Source organism: Sus scrofa, chromosome 9, assembly GCF_054392235.1.
Source record: "Sus scrofa isolate SSC_HxYL_T2T_F1_AM1 chromosome 9, Sscrofa_HxYL_maternal_Yorkshire_Landrace_v2.0, whole genome shotgun sequence".
Classification (NCBI taxonomy): domain Eukaryota; kingdom Metazoa; phylum Chordata; class Mammalia; order Artiodactyla; family Suidae; genus Sus; species Sus scrofa.
The window spans coordinates 92,719,696-92,740,437 of record NC_139391.1 but is presented as its reverse complement, the minus strand read 5'-3'; the positions used below and the strand labels follow the sequence as shown (position 1 = coordinate 92,740,437).

General features: G+C 36.2%; 1 protein-coding gene across 46 annotated transcripts in view; it reads right to left on the bottom strand.

Annotated features, from left to right (window-relative positions):
- Nucleotides 1-20,742, bottom strand: part of HDAC9 (histone deacetylase 9) — a 967,336-nt gene that overhangs the window by 133,104 nt on the left and 813,490 nt on the right. For all 46 annotated transcript variants that reach the window (XM_084977200.1, XM_084977210.1, XM_084977211.1 and 43 more), the window contains one exon: nucleotides 6,610-6,728. In XM_084977200.1, the coding sequence (XP_084833326.1) occupies nucleotides 6,610-6,728 (119 nt within the window). The remainder of the gene's footprint in view (nucleotides 1-6,609; nucleotides 6,729-20,742) is intronic.

The following is a 20,742-nucleotide window of genomic DNA, read 5'->3' as shown; positions in this document are numbered from 1 at the left end:
ATGAGTTATTTCCATCATCTAGATTCTAGTGTTAATACTCAATGCTTTTGCCCAAGGCCCACTGTTGCAAGGAAATCATTACTTCTTGATTTAATATTATATTATATTCAATAATATTTCTATTAAAGGAAATATTGGATAAGTGATTACTGTCAGAAACATAGGTTTGTGTTAACTGAAATACTATAGGAGTTATTAACGTGTGGCCTAAAGCCTATAAAGAACTGACAGTGATGGGGATAGCAGTGCCCAAAACAAAAATAATCATGAAATTCTAATTCAAGTAGCATCAAATATACTGGAATAAAGGGTCTGGCCTACTTTAAAACCAAGCATGAGTTCATTTTACCTTTACTCATTAAAAAATAATAAAGTTATTTAGACCATGTGCCAGGCACTGGTCCAGCTTCTGAGGACACAGCATAGAAGTATACAAGAGATGCTAACCTGATGGTAGACAGATGGGAGGATACTTTAAATAATCAATTCTAGACAATATTCTCCAGTTTCCACCCTATTCTAAGAGAAATGAGGGAATTCAAGTTTAAGGTTGATCCTTCATGAAGTGGTATTTAATAGCTGTCTTTCAGACACTTCTTTTCTCCACACCTGTTTGCTGCAGCTTGAAATTCTATCACAAGAAGACAAAGCATTGATTCCACAATTACAGATAAATAATAAAATATGCAACTGCCGAAAAGAACCATCACGCTCGCTGAAATTTTCTCATTTTTAAAAAGTAGAATCAGGTAATAAACAAAACACAATGACTATGATCGAGTTCCCTACAAGTTTTGATAATGGGGAGAAAATTAGAGAATTTGGATAGCTACCAATATTTTAAGGGAGGAGTAGAATCATCAGTGAGGGAAGAGCAAGAAAAAAAAATGCACTTTGGCTCATTCTGCCTTCAACTCTGTGGACAAGTGAAGTGTGTAGGCAGAGGACCAAGGGAACCACACAGCCCTGAATGTACATGGGGGAAAATGCACATACAATCATCACCGGCAGATGAAGTAGTTCAACATAGTCTCATAAGCTTAATGAAGTTGTTCCTTGGCACTTATTTGCTGACTGCTTTAGCAGTCAACTTCTCAGAGACTTATTTCTGGTGAACTGACCAATTAAGGAATTTTTGTCCTTCCTCAAAGATAACTCATAGCAAAGGATGAATTCATTTTGACAGGTATCTTCCCCGTAACAGTGTTTCTCCCTGACATACAGGCATTCACATGGGGGAAAATTAGAGGATCAATGAAAAGGACAACAACATTCTATCAAGAAAAAGAAGGTAATTCAAGAATCTAAGGCATGTTATTTGATTTTTTTCCCCACTATCATCTATTCTTTCTTTGTCAAAATAATACTTGTGAATTTGCTGAGGGAAACGGTTTCTACCTCAAGGATTATAAACTATTCCATGTTTATAAAGGAAGCATGCTTTTAAAGCTCCTACATGGCTATCATCTCACAGTGACTTTTGCATTATTTTGGAGAAAGGAAAACTCATGCAGATGATAAAAGCAATTTGCACAGGTAAGTTCACTACCTGAAGCCAAAGAAAGTAGAAAATATATAAATGTGTTGAAAATATGTTTCACTGTGAAGTGGATTTGAACTAAAGAACCTCTGCTGTTTTAAATGATGGCAAAACTCATGCAGATGATAAAAGCAATTTGCACAGGTAAGTTCACTACCTGAAGCCAAAGAAAGTAGAAAATATATAAATGTGTTGAAAATATGTTTCACTGTGAAGTGGATTTGAACTAAAGAACCTCTGCTGTTTTAAATGATGGCAAAACTCATGCAGATGATAAAAGCAATTTGCACAGGTAAGTTCACTACCTGAAGCCAAAGAAATGATGGCAATACTGTTAAACCAGGGGGTGCTGCAATACAGTGAATCAATTTTATTCCAACACATTCTCTAAACATGGCACTTAGTTGTCATGCCAGCCTTCTTAAACTGTAACTTGAAGACAATATGATCCAAATGAGAGTATTTAAAAAGAAAAAATGCTAACTTTAAGGTGAAGTTTGCTATAAGGTTTAGGGTTGGACACAGAGTTACTGATATTCTTTTCAGCTCGGGCCTTAATCCTGGTGGTTAATTGAAAGAACAGCATAGATGTCAAATAACTAATCCAGATAATTTATTTAAAACTTCAGCCCAAACAAATCTGAATATTCTTTCTGTAGTCTCACAGTAGAGAACACTTAATATGTAAAGAAATGAGAAAAGCGAAAGGAAGAAAAACAGTACTAGCCAAGAATCAACTTTAATTTTAAATCATATGGGCTTTTATCATAGTATCAACCAATTCTTTAAGAAAAATCAAGAAGTTAATTACATGTTTAAAAACAAAGCAATGAAACTAGAACACACCCTCACACCATGCACAAAAATAAACTCCAAATGGCTGAAAGACTTAAATATACGACAGGACACCATCAAACTCCTAGAAGAAAACATAGGCAAAACACTCTCTGACATCAACATCATGCATATTTTCTCAGGTCAGTCTCCCAAAGCAATAGAAATTAGAGCAAAAATAAACCCATGGGACCTCATCAAACTGAAAAGCTTTTGCACAGCAAAGGAAACCCAAAAGAAAACAAAAAGACAACTTACAGAATGGGAGAAAATAGTTTCAAATGATGCAACTGACAAGGGCTTAATCTCTAGAATATACAAGCAACTTATACAACTCAACAGCAAAAAAGCCAATCAATCAATGGAAAAATGGGCAAAAGACCTGAATAGACATTTCTCCAAGGAAGACATACAGATGGCCAACAAACACATGAAAAAATGCTCAACATCGCTGATTATAAGAGAAATGCAAATCAAAACTACCATGAGATACCACCTCACACCAGTCAGAATGGCCATCATTAATAAATCCACAAATAACAAGTGCTGGAGGGGCTGTGGAGAAAAGGGAACCCTCCTGCACTGCTGGTGGGAATGTAAACTGGTACAGCCACTATGGAGAACAGTTTGGAGATACCTTAGAAATCTATACATAGACCTTCCATATGACCCTGCAATCCCACTCTTGGGCATCTATCCGGACAAAACTCTACTTAAAAGAGACACATGCACCCGCATGTTCATTGCAGCCCTATTCACAATAGCCAGGACATGGAAACAACCCAAATGTCCATCGACAGAGGATTGGATTCGGAAGATGTGGTATATATACACAATGGAATACTACTCAGCCATAAAAAAGGATGACATAATGCCATTTGCAGCAACATGGATGGAACTAGAGAATCTCATCCTGAGTGAAATGAGCCAGAAAGACAAAGACAAATACCATATGATATCACTTATAACTGGAATCTAATATCCAGCACAAATGAACATCTCCTCAGAAGAGAAAATCATGGACTTGGAGAAGAGACTTGTGGTTGCCTGATGGGAGGGGGAGGGAGTGGGAGGGATCGGGAGCTTGGGCTTATCAGACACAACCTAGAATAGATTTATAAGGAGATCCTGCTGAATAGCATTGAGAACTATGTCTAGATACTCATGTCGCAACAGAAGAAAGGGTGGGGGAAAAAACTGTAACTGCAATGTATACATCTAAGGATGACCTGATCCCCTTGCTGTACAGTGGGAAAATAATAATAAAAATAAATAAATAAATAAATAAAAACAAACAAAAACACTTGTTATTTTGACTTAATTTATCTTTTCCTTTCAGAGTTACCAAACAAAAGTTTTTTAGAGGGTATATTCAATGTGCTAAGACAATACAAATTTTAAATCCTTTAACATTCTATTTGGGGAAAGAGTGAGCTTTGCAGGAATGGGAAAATCTTAGGAAAGGAATTTGTTTCTTTAATTTCTTTTTCTTCTTCTTCTTTTTTTTTTTTTTGTCTTTTTGCCTTTTCTAGGGCTGCACCTGCGGCATATGGAGGTTCCCAGGCTAGGGGTCGAATTGGAGCTGTAGCTGCCTGCCTACACCAGAGCCACAGCAACAGCAATGTGGGATCCGAGCCGCGTCTGCAACCTACACCACAGCTCACGGCAATGCCGGATCTTTAACCCACTGAGCAAGGGCAGGGACCGAACCCGCAACCTCATGGTTCCTAGTAGGATTCGTTAACCACTGAGCCGCAACGGGAACTCCTGTTTCTTTAATTTCTACCCACTTTTTATGTGAGGTTTTAGCTTACTTCTAGTCTCATTCTGGGACTCCCCTCAAATGGAGAATGACTTCTGACATGGGACAGTGAAGGACCAATATTAACTGTCTGACCAGATCAGAGCAATATAAATGCATCTTCCAGGTACTTAGAAAGAAAAAGAGAGAGAGAGACCCAGGCCAGGTATGAACTATTTGAAGAATACAGTTTTTCAGTAATCCTAACCTCTACTCAGTGAGTGCGGCAGCATCTCTAGAAAATATCGCTGGCAAACTCAGGACTGCATGAGATGATCTGACAAACACTTGCTCAGTTATGATGTTCTGCTGTTTTTCATTTAAGTATCAGGGTGTGAGTCACTGTCTGTCACAGATTGCTTGTGGAGGTAAGGGTCTTGGGCACCAAGATGGCCTCTGCAGTGTGCCCCCAAGTTTTGTATTCGCATGCATTTTATGAAACGTTTTTCTTTTTGGAAAAAATCCAGTAAAAGCCTTATGCAATTTCTGCTAACTACATAGTCAGGGTGAACACTTGGGTTTCAACCCCAATTATTTCAGATGTTAAAATAAATTTGTTTTCTCACCTGTGAAATATGTGAACTGTTTTAGATAGACTCTACTCCATCCTCTGTGGGTTCTAGGGTTTCCTCTCCTCATTGCATATCTTTTCCTTCTTAAATGGCAAATACTCAACAAAAAATTCAATTATTAGATTATTTAAATTTTATGTCTGTTTGTTTTTCTTAGGAAACAAGTCAACTAGTAAGGAAGCAATGGTCGAATAGAAGAGATGTAGAAGAGAAGAAATAGATAAGGAGAGTTGAGGGTCTAGAGAGATTACAGATAAATTTATTTGGGGATAGAAAACAGCAAAGAGCTTTTCCCCAAATGATAAAGAAACATATGTAATGAAGGCTTTGGTGCATTTTACTAGAGCTAACTTGAGGTGGAAACTTCCCAAGATGGCATTTGAGATTTTAGTATGAATTTGACTTGGCAAAAAATGAACAAATAAACAAGCAAACAAAAAGAGTTCCTTCCAGCTTTTTCAGACTTGTTACAATTTTCCCCCTTGGCAAGGAGAAAGACCCAAATATAGACATTCCTCCATTCTGAGGGAGATTCTTGTATTTACTGGCCAGCAACACCTTTTCTAGATTTCCATCTTTGCTCCATATGTTTTCTGTTGTTTGAGTTTATCTCAGTTTAGGGTACAAGCATTTTTTTTCTTCTTTATTTAGACTAAACTATTCACCAATCTCGACCTAAATGAGGTTTATCTGCGGTGAAAAGACTGACTTCCCTGTAAGTGAAATTCCACGGAGAAAGAAAAAGGATAATAAAGATATCCAATATGAACAAACACCTCTCTATTCAATGTTGCCAAAACTGTGATTTATACTTTGTGTTTGTAGTGTTGGCCTCTTTTAATATATTTTCAATAGACAACAAGGCACCAAGAACCCTGGGTAAATAACTGATGTTAAAAATAGCTACTACCTAACAATGTTACTGGAAGAATTAGAGTTTCTGTACAGAAACTCTCTCACATGAGAAGCCAACTTAAAACAAAGGCTGGCATAATACTAGTTCTTTGGTTCTTTTCAAATTAATAAAACACACTTGCTCCAAACTCATCTCTCTCACTTAAAACTATTTGGGTTGTTTTTGATTTGTTTCTTTTCAGCCCCTACTAAAAATACACAATAGTGGCTCCTATTCTTTGTTTAATTTTACTTTTTTTCCTTTTTCCCTTTTTACAGCTATCCAGAGTACCAGCACAAATTTGTATGTGTGGACTAAATGTATGCCTTATTTTTATATTCAGAGAGCATGGAAATTCTTCTTCAAGAAAGCCCCTTTCTAGCCAGATTCCATTAGGTCATATTATTCAAATGCAACGTATCACAAAATTTATTTGTTCATTTGGTGTCTAGTTGCTAAGGAATACAACCAAAAAAGTTAATTTCTGCACTATAAGAGAAAACTAGTAGAGATCCTGAGTGCTGCCCATAGGCACGTATGAGCCTCTGAACAACGGGAACTGCACTTTTGTACTCAGACCCAGCAGAACTCTACACCATTATCAGGTAACATATACATAACCCCACTTACAATGGAATAAAAACAGTGACTTCCAGTCTACTTGGAAAAGCCCATTGGTTTTTCTAGACCTTTCAAGGTTTACATATGTTACAATGTAACATATTTTAAATAGAAGCCCTATCACTTCTGGCTTTAAATAGCAAAAAATAACTCCTGAAAAATATAAAGGCTCTGAAATGGCCCTTCAAGTCCACCAAAGGAAATGATTTGTTTAACTTTATTTTTCTTAAAGGCCAATGTCTACAAAGGGATGAACCTGACAGAGCAGTAAACACCATCTGAAACATTTTTGAAAATCTCAACGAAGTTTACGATACACATGTAAAAGGTGTTGTCTATTACTTACATTTTGCTGTCACTTTGTACCCTCCCAGAGGAGGGGCGTGGCCTTCTAATGCATCAAATCCAGCAGAAACCAGGACCATGTCTGGATCAAACTCTTTGGCCACAGGCTTCACCACAGTCCTGCACAGTAAAAAGGCAACCAGTTACACGTAGGAAAGGCGAATACCTTTAAAAATTGTGCAGTGAAAACGACTTGGCACAACCTCAAGAACTTCCCAAGAATAAAGAAAAGGGGAAAAGAAAACACTGTTTGAGTGGATCAAAAACTTATCGTTTCCTTAATACTGAATCGCTGTTACTTTAGCATCCCTTCAGTCTTTTTTTCTTTCATCCTTTTTTCCTCTGAATTAAAAAAAATGCTTTGCAGGTACATTCTACAGCCTGTCATATTACATGAACATCTGTGGCTGTTTTACCCCACTGCCTATAAAAAACTGCTTCTTCCAAGGGAGTGACTAATGTTTTACAGAAGAAAGTCAAAGCTTTAGTGAAAACCCGGCTTGCTCCAGTTAGTGAGAACTTGGTGTAAATTTGAACTATAAATTTCTTTTGGGAAAAAGTTGCTTTTTCAACTTTTTTTAAGAAACATTTTTAAATATTTGTCGTGGTAGGGGGTGACTCTTGCAAAGGAAAAACACGAAATTCCTTTAATAGAATCCAGACTATAATGTTCAGTGCGTCCAAGGTCAGAGACACCAGGAATGTGGCAGCCTCATCCATGACAGCAGCCCCTGCTGGCTCCATTCAGACACTTCAGGACTTACCTCTTAAGCCTTCTCAGGCCTCCCTACCCTCTTCCTCCTCCGTGATGGATGTGAGAGAGAATGACTAATAGATGCTACTGGGCTTTATAAGATTAGTTTTTTAATGCAGGCTTCATTAAAAAACCTGTGTTTTTTAATGTGTGCCAGTATTTAAATTTAAATTTTCAAAGACTTTTTAATGAAATGGGGATGGTTCACACTACAGTGAATTTAAAAACTAGTAAGTTCTCTACTGTGTGTTTGGGAGAAATAACTAAACCAAATATGAAAATAGCTCTCCTTGAATAGTGACAAAATTAAGTTCTTTTAATTTTTTATATTTGAAAATTTCCCAAATTTTTTACAATGACCACATATTAGTTTTACACTTAAACCCTTCTGCATGGAAACAAGAATTTGTTCGTCATAAAATTTAAAAAATACTTATTTGAAACTTAACCTACCAGAGATAAAAATGAATTAAATATTTTTCATAACTCCACTACTGTCATAAAAGCACAAAAGTTCAATCTTCCAGAATCATAAATAAATGTACTTGTAAGTGGCTTCCACAGTAGTCTTCCCAACAACTGGAAAGCCACTTATATCTGAATTGGCCCATCAGTGAAACGAAGTGAAAAGCTAATTTTGTTTACCATGTACCACTTAATAATTGTATTCTTCAATAAAGAACCTCTAAATAGCTACATTATCAGGAAAGGTATTCAAGTATTTTCCTTACTAATAATACCAATAATTTTCATAAAAGTATCACATGTTATGATTTCACTTTTCATGTGTGAAATAGCATGTGACATATGTTGTTGGAATATTAAATGTTGGCATATATTGTCTCAAAGAATCCACAGAATTGTAAGGTAGTACAATTCTATGTACTACCTTAGAGAACAAACACTACTCTTAGGAAAATATGTAGGTAGATGAACAATGTCGTCCCTTCAATCATATGCATAATAGTAACCGATTTTCTATCTATCTCCCCTCTTTTCTGAAGGATCCCCCCTGCCAATTCTTCTTTCTCTTCAATCTACACTTGTAAGATGGCGTGAAGGATAAACCTTTTCCATAAAGGTTTCTCTCTATATGTGGATATTAAGTATATATGCATGTATTTTTGATGGACAAAGATAGGTCAGGAGATAAGGAATGCCGACACAATTTTAGAATATGGAAAACTTTGAGATGATCAAAGTTTGAGAGCAGGGTACTGAAAAGATAAGTGAGAATTGTTTAAGACTGAGGGGTGCTTTTTGACTGGTGAATTCACTATAGGAAGATAGAGGGGAAAGCTGAAACCTAAGTGTAAATCTATGGAGAGGAAGCCATGAAAAGCAAGACAACTTCTCTCTCTCTCTCTCCATGGAGAAATAAACTGGCCAAAGAGAAAATACCTAGAGAGATGGACATTTGTTGAGTCACTCAGAACAGTCAGGTCTTTTCCCTCTATCTTCCTATAGTGAATTCACCAGTCAAAAAGCCCCTCTCAGTCATAAAGAACTCTCACTTATCTTTTCAGTACCCTGTTCTCAAATATGATGGAATGTGTGAAGAAAGTTTTTAGCATGAAAGACAACAAAACTAACATGCAAATAAACAAATAAAAGGAAGGGAACTCAGAAATCAAGAGAAAACACAGGGAAGAGACTATAACTACAGAAATTGGGTTATTCTCAAAGACATACGATAGTGCATCTATGAAATTAAAAGTGCTATTAAGAAAAAGAAGAAACAGCACACAAAATGTATGATAGACTGGATGATAAATTTGACAAATTCTCTTAGAAAGTACAACACAAAACAGACATGAAAAATTGGCAAGAAACTTAAAGGACCCATTTAGGAAATCAACATATGAAGGAAAGTCCAAGGAAAAAAATTTTTAATTTAGAATCTCATATACATCCAAACCATAAAACTGAGAGTAAAATAATAAAGTTTAAGATATCCAAAATATCAAAACAAAAAGATTGCAACTCCCAAAAATATTATCAAAGGAAGGTATTAGATGCCTTCATCAAAATAAAAGCATAAACTAAAAAAGAGAGTGAGTCACAAACAAAACATTTTTATGAATGCTCATTTTTGCCAAAATTTAAAAAAATTACTCTAACATTAGAAAAAAATAGTAGAAATTTGGTCTGCATTTGGAAACTAGGTATGGGCTGGAGTCAGTTTTTTTTCAGTGCAACTATTTTGTTAGTAAAGATCTTACCTGCTTACAGAGAAAAAAGTCTATTTATGCCACATATTTCTAAATACATAGAATCTACTAATTTCTGTCTGAAGTAAATACCACATTTGCTATATTATCCCTAAATTCACAAATATGGATTTTCCAATTTCACATAGACTTTCAAAATGCTCTAACTTACAGGACTAATCCTATACATTTGAATTCACTCCTGAAAATAAAGAAAAATGGAACATTTTGAAAAAAAATACATTACTTGATAAATTCCATCCACTTAAAAATATACATGCTTAGAGCTATGTCTGAATGGCAGCTGTTTGTTGAATGAATTAGTGATGCATGACAATACGAGTTGTCTGATGCTATGCTACAATATATTCTGGATATTGAAGAATATCTGAGTGTATGACAAAAGATGCTCATTAAATGGAGATAATGGTAAGAGTCATTCATTTATTTTAATAAGTATGTATTGTCTACTATGTTGCAAACACTGTTTTGGCTTTAAAATGTGCTAAATTTTGAACTGAACCTTATTTCCTATTGTTGGCATTAAACTCTTTCATGCTTATTTTTCTGATAAACTGATGAAACTAAGATTCCACAGATCGTATTATCGTAGTGAATATTTGAGCAATGAACATAGAAGTGTCTGCACTCTTCTATTTATGTCAGACTAATTAATTTTTACTCAAAAGCTCTACCATGTGCGAAAGACTGGAAAACATATTTGGGAGTACTGAGTGGGAAAAATATACAATTTTCCTAAATAGGACAAAGCCTCAAAGGCATTCATTTAAAATATTATTTAAATAATTGGGTTTTCTGGTAAAAGACAGCAAACAAAAGTATAAGTGTTATTCCTCACTTTTCCCAATATCCCACTGAAAGAAAATTATAAGAATATAAATAGGAACTCATGGTTTTGAATATATATCAGATAAACAGACACAGAAAAAAACTTTAGATATATGTGTGTATGGCTTATTATGTATTTCTTAAAAGCGATGACAGTCCAGTAGCAAAGAGCACAGTGAGTATCAATCTCCAGTAAAAGGATCCAGGGGATTGATTCTAGGACTGCATCAGGGAAAATACGAGATATTTCTGGAATATCTTCAGGTGACAGAAAACAATGAACTGCTCACAAGGAGATAGGGAATGTCAGTAGAGCATATAAGCTGTGATGAAAGAGATCCTAACGGCCAGAGCGGGCACAATCTGAGGAATAAAATAAATAAGGGCAATACTGGATTTTAATACATATACTCAAGTAAGTATCAAAGACTCTTCACAGAGACTAAAAAAATAACAGAATAGAGAAAAGAAACAGCTCTGCCTTACAGAAAACTTTAACCTTAATTAGTATAGAAAATTGAAGGAAAAAGAAAATCACCATTTGAACAAGACATTACCATAATAAAGCAATCAATGTTAACACCTCTAGTAATAAGACGTATTACATCGTTACTTCTTGAGACAGGCAGATAAGCTCTGTAGTAGTCTTGCTAAAAACATACAACCTCCAATCTAATCATCTAATAATAGAAAACATCAGACAAACCCAAACTGAGGGATGTTTGACAAAATAAAATGACCAGTGCACTTTAAAAGTCATGGTCAGGAAAGACAAAAGATGTGTTACAGACTGGAGGCTACTAAATCCTGAATCAGAAAAAGGACATTAGTGGGAAAAGTGGAGTCCCATATAAAATCTGTAGCTTAGCTACCAGCATTAAACAAATATTAATTTTTTTTAATTTTGATAATAGAACTGTAGTTATATAAGTTTTTACATTAGGGGAAGCTGGGTGTTGGGTATACAGGAACTCTGCACTATTCTCACAACTTTTCTCTAAGCTCAATATTTCAAAATAAAATATTACCAAATATCAGAATCCAAAAAATGAATAGATATATAAGAAGAAAGGATGGGAGAGTTGTCAACAACCAGATATTTTTAATACATTTCCAGAAAAGGGAGATGGGCTGGTTGGATATTGAAAAAAATAAAAAAGAGAGCTGCGACAGAAGAGATGGAATCTCACTGAAGAAACAGGAATGATGAAAGAAAAAAAGGCAGAACTGAAAACAAGGAAACTTAAAATGTGAGTTGGTGAAGAAGACCAGGACCACATCTCAACACCTCAGTCCTCTATTCCAGCAACCAGTGTTTAACTCCATGCAGAACATTCAGATCATTCTTTCTTAAGAAAAGGATGTGTCTTGAGCAAGCCAAGCCTTCTAGTGTGGATACTGTCCTCCAAATACAGTCATTTAGGGAGATTCAGAGACCATGAGCCATCCTCTGGAATGCTATCCCCCTTAGTGGGATTTTGCAGTCCAAACACTCTATCCAACAGCAGCTGACATAGAGATCCCAACTGACCCACTTACACAACCGCAGGGAAAGCTGACACCAGTTACTGCTTTCATAAATATCAGTGGCAAAGTAGGAATTTCCCAGTATATATAAGGAGGCCCAGTAGCATGAAGAAAAAAAAAGTTAAAAAAAAAAAACATAAATGTAAACAACTCTGGAAAAAAGAGAGAGTTCAGGAATAGAAATAATAATCTCCAGGAGATTCAGGACAACATTTTACCTTTAAAACATAGATAATGCTGTTATGGAAAAGATTAATTAAAGAACAAGGGGAACACTTAAAAGATAGAAACTGTAATTGTATAAATTAATAGGAGATCTGAAAAAAAGTAAAATTGAGGTATTCCCTTAAAAAAGGAAGCAAATAGATAAAATCTATAAGAGGGAATATTATTAGATAATTAACACAGAAGTCTTATCTTTGAATAATAGAGTTCCTGAGAATACTGGAAAAGAGAGGGGAGGAAAATTTCAACTAAAAGCAGAAAATAATCTTTAGGAACTGAAAAATGACTCAAGTCCACAGATTTGATAAGTCCAACCAGTGCCAAGCTCTATGTATAACACGTACATACTCAAACACATTCTCATGAAACTTCAAGTCCCTAGGGATCCTTTTAAAAAAGTCATCCTTAAAAGAGATGGAGAATGAGACTGACATCAAAGTCCTAATCAGCAACACTGAATGTCCTTACATTCTGAGGGAAAATTATTTTTAAATTTTATTTCTACTTCTAGCCATTACATACTAGTATTTGTGTTACTTAAAAATACTTTAAGACAAATAAGGATGCAGAAATTTAATTCCAAAGCATTCTTTCTGAATAATTATTTGAGAATGTACTTCTACAAAGCAAGGAAGTAAAAAAAAAAAGAAAAAGAGAGAGAGGCATAGGACCAAAGTAATATACAATTATATCAAAAGTAGACATAGGTCCAAAGTTATTTATATATATATATACATATAATTAAGTAATATATATATTACAAAGATAATGAGAATTATCTGTATGAGAAAAGAAGGGTCCACTGATTTTTTTGTACATGTATTTCCTTGCTAGAAAACAAATGGTTGAAGCAATAATAATGGGATATATGTCCTCTCCCCAGGTAAGACTCATGCTGAGAGAGTACATTGAGCTTATATAAATAAATGGAGACAAAAATACTATTACTACTAGTAATAATAATGACAATAAAGGGAGACATAGATCATGCGATTAGACACTAAACACATTAAGGAGAAAAGGCTCCTATTCTGGATTTCTTTCCATGAAATGTGATTCTAATTTGAAAGCTCTTCAGCTAGAATCAGATCTCTGGATTTATTCTATGGCCAGAGAATTGGTTGCACTGACATTGAGTTATGCACACTGTGCTGAAGTGGGACTCCACTAGTGATTCCCCATGACTGACCCAGGTATGTGAGTGACCAGCATCCTACACTACCCACTAATTTGGCATGCTCCAGACAGCGGAGCACCAACCTGCCTTTAAGGAAAACAAAAAGCTTTCTTCCTCAGCCTTCAACTCAAATTTTAAACATTCCAAAGACTTACTCAACAATATTTCTATATTCATTCAGAAGTCATTTATCGAGCCCCCGTTATGTGAGAGGCACTGGGATTCAAAGACATAACAAGTTGTAATATAACTCTGCCCTCAAAGAGTTCATAACTTAGAAGGAAATTCAGATGGGAAACATGTCTGTACAGTACAGTATGACACAGATGCAGGCACAAACAATGCACTAGAGACAGAAGGGAGAGGATAGCTAAAAGGGAGGAAGGTAATATGAAGAAAGCCCATCAGAAGAACAGACATAAAAAGTAAATTCAGACATCAGTATAAGAGATTGCCAAGAAGATGGAGTTCCCATCGTGGCACAGTGGAAATGAATCCAACTAGGAACCATGAGGTTGCAGGTTCAATCCCTGTCCTCACTCAGTGGGTTAAGGATCCGGCGTTGCTGTGAACTGTGGTGTAGGTCACAGATGCAGCTTGGATCTGGTGTTGCTGTGGCCCTGGCGTAGGGTGGCAGCTGTAGCTCTGATTAGATCCCTAGCGTGGGAACACCCATATCCCACAGTGTGGCCCTTAAAAAAAAAAAAAAGGAAACAAACAAACAAACAAAACAGATGTTGCCAGGAAGAAAAGGTAAGGAGGTCAGTTCAGGCAGATGGGCTGACAAGGACAAAGGCTGAATTTATACTGTGTTCCAATTCATTTCCTGAAATACTCAAACCACTATCCCTCAGCCCCTGGTTTCCTCAACATCAGTCTCTCCTTGTTCTGTCTGAGGCATGCAGGGGCCAGCATCTGCATGACTTTATAGACTCCTTTGCTCTCTCTACCTTTTATACATTGTATGCTCTAGGCATGTCAAAGGTCAACCCATTCACTTTCTTCACTCAAAAAATCTTAACCAACCACCTAGGATGTGCCAGGTACTGGTGCGAGGCCAGGATTAAAAGAAACTAAGTCTATGATCTCTCTCCTTCAAGGATTCTACATTTCAATGGAGGGAAAAAAAAACAAAAAACAAAAAAACAGTGTATTAATGACAGGGAAGTGTGTAGTATGGTCTAAAATGAAAACTAGACAAAGTCATGGGAGGTGGTGCACATTTAGATATGAGTATACAGAGAAGGCTGCTCTGGGGTGGTGACAGTGGAACAGAGAACTGCACTGTATGAAGTCAGGAGGAAGGTCAAGCGAATCATGGAGGAAGAGTACGAGCTCACAGGAATAGAGAGTGCAGAGGATCCGAAGTACAAGGGTCTTCAGTATATTCAAGTCAGCACAAGAGGTCACTGGGGCTGACGCAAAATGAATAAAAGGAAAGATGGCTGGAAATGGGGCCAGAAAAAGTATAAATAAATATGTAATGCCAGTTTGTATAGGGCCTTAGAGGCCATTATAAGAACTTTGGATTTCATTTAGAAAGAGAAGGGAAACTGGAAGGTTTTGAGTAGGGCAAGGATTTATACGTATTTCTGTCCTCACCAATGAAGCAGGGTATTTAAAAGTGTCCTTTAGAAGTATGAGGTCTTTTTGACCTCTGAGGCAGCATATTCTGACCCAGTATAATTTATAATGTATTATAATCATGCAAATATGAACTATGGGTGAAAATTCAAGCCTATGCTTTTCCTTATAGTTTAATTATAGGTCATCACTTAAAAGCAACAGATCATAAAATTGAACATTTTCAAATGGACAAAGACGACTTCTGCTCTTTTTTAGATTTTTCTTATAAAATCAAATGTGCACATTACAACATGCACACTTTTTCATCCATCTGTACAAGCCTGTGAATGAAGTGCAGGAGAAGGATGCTCCCAAGGAAAACGCATCATGACGGTTCATGCTTGGAGAAGTGGTGAGGGCAGCACCTCAAAAGAGCAGCTGCTAAAAGATTCTAGGCAGCAGTTGTGGCTGCTGGGCTTCAGTATGGCCCCCACCACCTCAATCACTGCTGGACCAGTGCCCTTTTGGGAAAGCACCAAAGGAAAGGGTTATCATGGCCATTTGTCAAAGAGGGTCAGTGCTGGGAGCTCTAAGTATGCCAAGTATAACTGGTGTCACCACCAGCTCCCCAGCATGAACCAGAGTAAGCCCTGCTCTTCTTCCTTAACCTTTACCCTCCATCTCCTCACACACCCAACACATACGCATGTGTACACACACACACACACACACACACACTCTGTTCCTTTCTCTCTAGCATCATCCTCCATTTTCTTTCTTGAGGCAGTTTTTCATCTTTGGCAGCTCTCCTTTCTCCCACACCCATGTCCAATCCATCAGGACATCCTATTGTCTACACTTTCAAACTATTCTGAAACTTATGTCTTAACAGCTCAGTTGTCATTACCCTGACCTATGTCAACATTTCTTACCTTGATTACAGCTACAGCCTCCCAAGGAGTACCTCTATAAACTTCTTTTTACCAGTATCCACCACCCTCCCCGACCAAATCCACTCTCTATTGTCTCAACAACAGCAGCCGGGTCAATACACTTAATTAGACCTCCATTGTATTTCTCATCATAAAAGTAAAGGTTTTTTTAAATGATCCACATCTCTGCACAATGAAGCTGCCCAGCATCTCTCTGATTCTATCTCTTACCATTCTCTGACAGAAAGCTATTTACAAACATGCCAGACCGCACTCTGGCCATTCACGGTTTTATAAGAGCTATTCCCTCTGCCTGGAATGATCTTTCCCAGATGACCAGCTCCTCCACCTCACTCAAATCCTTGCTCATATAATATCTCCTCATTAAGACATTTCCTTAATGCCCTTTCCCACACCTATACCCCACCTCTGTCACTCCTCTCAATCTTTTTTATTTTCCCATAACACTTATCTTTCAAAGTGATGCACAATTTACTTAATTACTACTTATTTTATTCTAATTCTCTCCACTAGGTGCAAGCTTCCCAAGGGAAGAAATTGTGCCTCTTAGTTCACAAATGTATCTCAGGGACCCAGAGGAGTGGATACTCAAATAGCTGTTGAATGGAATGTTGAGCAATAGCTTCTATAATTTTTCATGCTTTCAGCTCAGGTTTTCTTTTTCTTTTCTCTTTCTTTCTTTTTCTTTTTCTTTTTCTTCTTCTTCTTCTTTTTTTTTTTTTTTTTTTTTTCCATTTTAGGGCCACACCTGTGGCACATGGAAGTTTCCAGGCTGGGGGTTGAATTAGGGATGTAATTGCCAGCCTACACCACAGCCAGAGCAACACAGGATCCAAGCCATATCTGCAACCTATATCACAGCTCAGGGCAACGCCAGATCCCTGACCCACTGAACAAGGCTAGGGATGGAACCCACATCCTCATGGATACTAGTCGTTTGTTTCTACTGTGCTACAATGGAAACTCCCTCAGCTCAGGTTTTCTTGTCTCTCATTTCCTCAAGCTTCTGTATTTTCACAAATCGATACTGAAATGAGATTTCTCCAAAAGCCTTCAAAAAAGGGGACCAAACTCTGCAACATGTTCCACTGCCTGCCATCTTGAAATTGAATTCTTTGGCTTCAAAGAACAATTGTGGCATAAAAAGACTCCAACTCAAGACATCTAATTTCTATTCTTGTAACTGCTCTTCATTTTGTGTCCTTAGTAAGCTGTCTTTCCTCAACTCTAAAGTGGCAGTGGAGGGTGGGGGGAAGGCAAGCAGAAAAGATTCACCTAGATGGTCTAAAGTCACATGGTTTTTTATAATTCAGTGCTACCAAGACATCAAAGGGATGCTTTCTAACCTTCTATTCTCTTTCTCTTGCACTTGATAACAAAAACCACTGCCTAAGTTGGGAAAGGTGGGTGTAGTATTTGGGTGAAGGTGGTGCAAAGGCACAAACTTTCAGTTAATTTCTGAGGATAAAATGTACTGCATGGTGACCATATTGTATTGCATATTTGAAAGTTGCTAAGAGAGAAGATCTCAAAGGTTTTCATCACAAGGAAAAAAACTATAACTATTTGAGATGATGGATGGGATCTAATTTGACTGTGGTTATAATTTTTTAATATATCCATATATCAAAGCATTATGCTGTACACTTTAAACTTATACAATGTACTATGTCAATTATATCCCAATAAAACTGAAAAAAAAGAAAAGAAAAACCACTTTCTGAAGCTCAACATCCTTTCTGACCAAAATATTTATTACATATCAACTGATGTGCCTTTATCTTTTCAGGTCACTTTGGAGGTGTGTCTTCCCTTTGATGACTCTGGACTCTATAATCAACAGCAAACCACTTCACAAGAAAAAACTGTTAATAAGCTGAATCCCTGGAGGAAAATTTTTTGGTTTTAATTTTTTAAGCAGTACTTTTAAAGATATTAGAGTTTCAAATATGACATTTCATGAGTGTACATTATTATTTTGCTACATTAATATTAATTATAGTATGCACTGTATTTTTTAAAAACTAAATCCTTGATGAGAATAAGGAAACAATATACATAGCATGTTTTAAAAGTTAGCATAATAGTGGGTCTAATATTATTTATTTACAAGTGTGTACATATAATATCACACAATATATTATAACTAGGAAAATATATGTATATGCACACTAAATATATTTGCACATATATACATATATGTATATATCTATTTTTATATGTATTCCTACTCCATAAAGTTAATTTTTTAGAGTTTTAAACATGTCATTTAGTAAGTTTATATTGCTTTAGTACATTAAAATGCCCATGTTAATTTTATTTTACTTATTTACTTTTAATTTTTTAAAAATTGCCAATGCTAATTTTAGAACTCTGCTATTTAAAAAGAGTATTTTAAGAGAGCAAGGGACTTTCCTTGCTTAAGATGTGTCATATAGCCAGTAATAGTTGTGACTAATTCAGTGGTATTACTCAATGTTTCTCTAAGTTGAGAGTTAGGAGAAAAATGCTTTTCAACAGTAGCTCTTTGAGGCTTTGGGACATTGTCAGTGAGTGTCATGTTATTACATTTATATCATTATAATCTTCCTATTAATGTAGAGTGATGCGAGCTTCTTGGGCAAAATCCTACACTCAAGGATAGCAAGCTGGGCAAATGTATAAGATTGCTAGTCTATCAAAATGGATAAAGTGATTCTTATCTAACTACCATATAAAAACACAGTGGTAACAGAATTAAGAGATTTGCTTTTGTTGAACTCTATTGAAATTTGGTTCAGAGAAATTAACACACCAGAATTAGGAAACTCTAAGATATGGTTAGTTTAGCATTTCTAGAAGTCAGAGTTAACAATACAATTTTATTAAAATGAACTTCCTTTTGTTTTGAAATATAAAGTGAAATAAGTATATGTTTATAAAAGTCCCTTCCCAGTCATTATTTTATGAAAGTACATAAATACCATGTATTTTAATATGCCTAAATGTGGCCATAATTTTGTAACGGTTTTCAAGAGATATCTTATTATGACCCCAAATGTGGGTCCAGTAAATTACAGATGGTTTTATTACGTCTTTAGTTTCATAAGTATTGCTAAATCAGTTCTTCCAAAGTTGTAAAAGGTAGGGGCTGGAAAGGAGCAGTTGCTCTGCCACTATCCAATTGACAAAGGACCCAGTCTCAAATAACCAATGCTGAGCCCCAGCACTAAGGACTAGGATCTTCAACAGGGAAATGCACTGGATACATGAATTCCCTCATGAAAACTGCCTGTGGCTACCCAAGGAGAAGGCATTTTTCCTTATGGTTACAGTGGGCATCTACAAAGATGCTAGTTCCACAGCAGGCTTTACCTCTGACTCTCTTGTGCAGCCTACCTTAGCTCTCCTCCCTCCCTCCCTCCCTCCCTTCTCTCCTCCCCTCTTCCCTTCTTTCCTCTCTTCCTCCTTTCTTTTCTTCCCTTTATTTTTTTCTATTTTTTTCTCTTTTTTTTAGACTAATGTATTCTTAAAAGACATGAAAATAATTTAAGAATCTGGAAAAAAAAATCAACACAAATCAGAATGCAGACTTGTCACCTTTGTTCCATAGGTAAAGACCAACTGGGTAACTGGGGAAGAAAGTCCGGAGAAGAATACAGTTCACTTACTCAGGCAAGGAAGGCAGAACAAGTCCCTGCAACATGTATCCTTCCCAATCTTTGTTTATTTTCATTTCTATAGCAACCTGGTGGTTGTAAAATACTGCCATAATGAGTGGAAAATAGAACACAAATGACATTAAAGTGTTGTTATAACTCACATACAGAGAACTGTTTAGAGAACTTGGAAAGGCTGATTTTTTTTTTTAATGGGCTCATAGCAGGGAAAATGTCTACCTAAGTCAATAGTAAATTTCCCCTCCAGAGGGACGATAAGATGCTTGTGACACGTGCACTTTGGAAACTTAATTATGTGCCCATTTCTTGTTATTACTTTCTTTATCCAAAAATCCCTAAAGAGATTTTACTACCATCAAATCACTCATAGGGATTTCTCTGCTTTCGGTGGGGTGCAATGTGGAGCTTAGTATACATATTGCATTTCCCATCACCCTATGAGCACAGAATATTCTTTTTGTAAAGTTTTAAATTGGCCTCTCTTTGGTCTTTGCACAAGTGATTGCATTCCATAAAATATTATTGCATAAAGCAAAAGAACCCTGGCTAGAAATTAAACTCGGTATTCTAATAAAATCCAATTGAGAATACACACACAAGTGCACACACACACATACTTTAAAGAGAATTTTAGCTTTTATATTTCTTCTCAAAAGAAGAGAAGATAGAGCTTTGTAGGCATAAAAAGAACGCAGAAGAAAGGTCAAATTTTACAGTAAAGTAAATGTTCTGTGGTTTATAGAATTCACAAAACAAATTACAGCATGACATCCTTTTCAAGGAACTGTTTGTGTCTTTGGAAAAAGTGTGTATTATTTTTGGTGAATTCTACCTTTTGATGTGGCCCTTCTGAAGGAGGCAGCATCATCAAAATTTTTTTTTCTTTTAATTGCGTAACAATACAAGATGAACAAGACAAAAGGCAAGCTCATTTAGTAATTTAAATGCCTGAGGCCTAGCCAGAAAGAGACAGAGAAGGAAGAACAAACTTGGGAACTGAACAAAGCTCTGAAGTGCAAGTCATTATCTCCTTAATTTGGAAATCAGTCCAAGATCAAGGAGCTAATTTTATTCATATCTAAAAATGACAGGAGGGTAGGATTAATCTCAAAGATAAAGAAAGAGTTCATTTATGTTGGAGGTAAACTATTTCAGAAACAATAAAATTGTCTGCCATTTTGACAATGTACCATATGCCAGGTGTGGAGTTAGTT